This window comes from Haliaeetus leucocephalus, unplaced genomic scaffold (genome assembly GCF_000737465.1).
Source record: "Haliaeetus leucocephalus isolate CR32 unplaced genomic scaffold, Haliaeetus_leucocephalus-4.0 Scaffold406, whole genome shotgun sequence".
Lineage (NCBI taxonomy): Eukaryota > Metazoa > Chordata > Aves > Accipitriformes > Accipitridae > Haliaeetus > Haliaeetus leucocephalus.
The window spans coordinates 7,640,449-7,640,846 of NW_010972842.1; the positions used below are offsets into that span (position 1 = coordinate 7,640,449).

General features: G+C 72.9%; 1 protein-coding gene across 3 annotated transcripts in view; it reads left to right on the forward strand.

Moving 5' to 3' along the window:
- The first annotated feature begins 110 nt into the window (after positions 1 to 110).
- The window catches only part of XRCC6BP1 (XRCC6 binding protein 1), a 5,277-nt gene continuing 4,989 nt past the window's right edge, over positions 111 to 398 (forward strand). For 2 of the 3 annotated variants that reach the window (XM_010574091.1, XM_010574092.1), the window contains exon 1: positions 111 to 303. In XM_010574091.1, coding sequence (XP_010572393.1) covers positions 123 to 303 — 181 coding nt within the window. In that variant the 5' untranslated portion in view covers positions 111 to 122. The remainder of the gene's footprint in view (positions 304 to 398) is intronic. The other variant, XM_010574093.1, reaches the window with a different exon arrangement.

Sequence of the window (398 nt, forward strand, 5' to 3'; positions counted from 1 at the left end):
CCGCCGCTCCGCGGCTCCTCCGGGCCGGGTCGGCCACGCCCCCTCCGCTGACGTAGCGGGGGAGCTGGCGCGGCGATTGGCTACCGGCCTCTTCCCTTTCGGGTCCGCCGCCGCCGGGCGCCATGGAGCGAGGGGGGGAGGCGGCGGCTGAGGGGAAGGCGGCCGAGGGGAGGGAGGAGGAGGATGACTTCGGCTACCGGCTCTTCCCGGACCGCAGCAAGAAGCCGCAGAGCTTCCTGGTCCGCAGCCTCTTCACCTTCCACAACAGGTGCCAGCTGATGCTGAGGATGACGCTGGACACGAGTAAGCGCTTCCCCCCGTACCCGGCCCCGCTCCGGTGCCCCGGGTGGATCCCGGGGGGTTTGTGTTGTGGGGGGGGGGGAGGTCCGTGTCCCCCG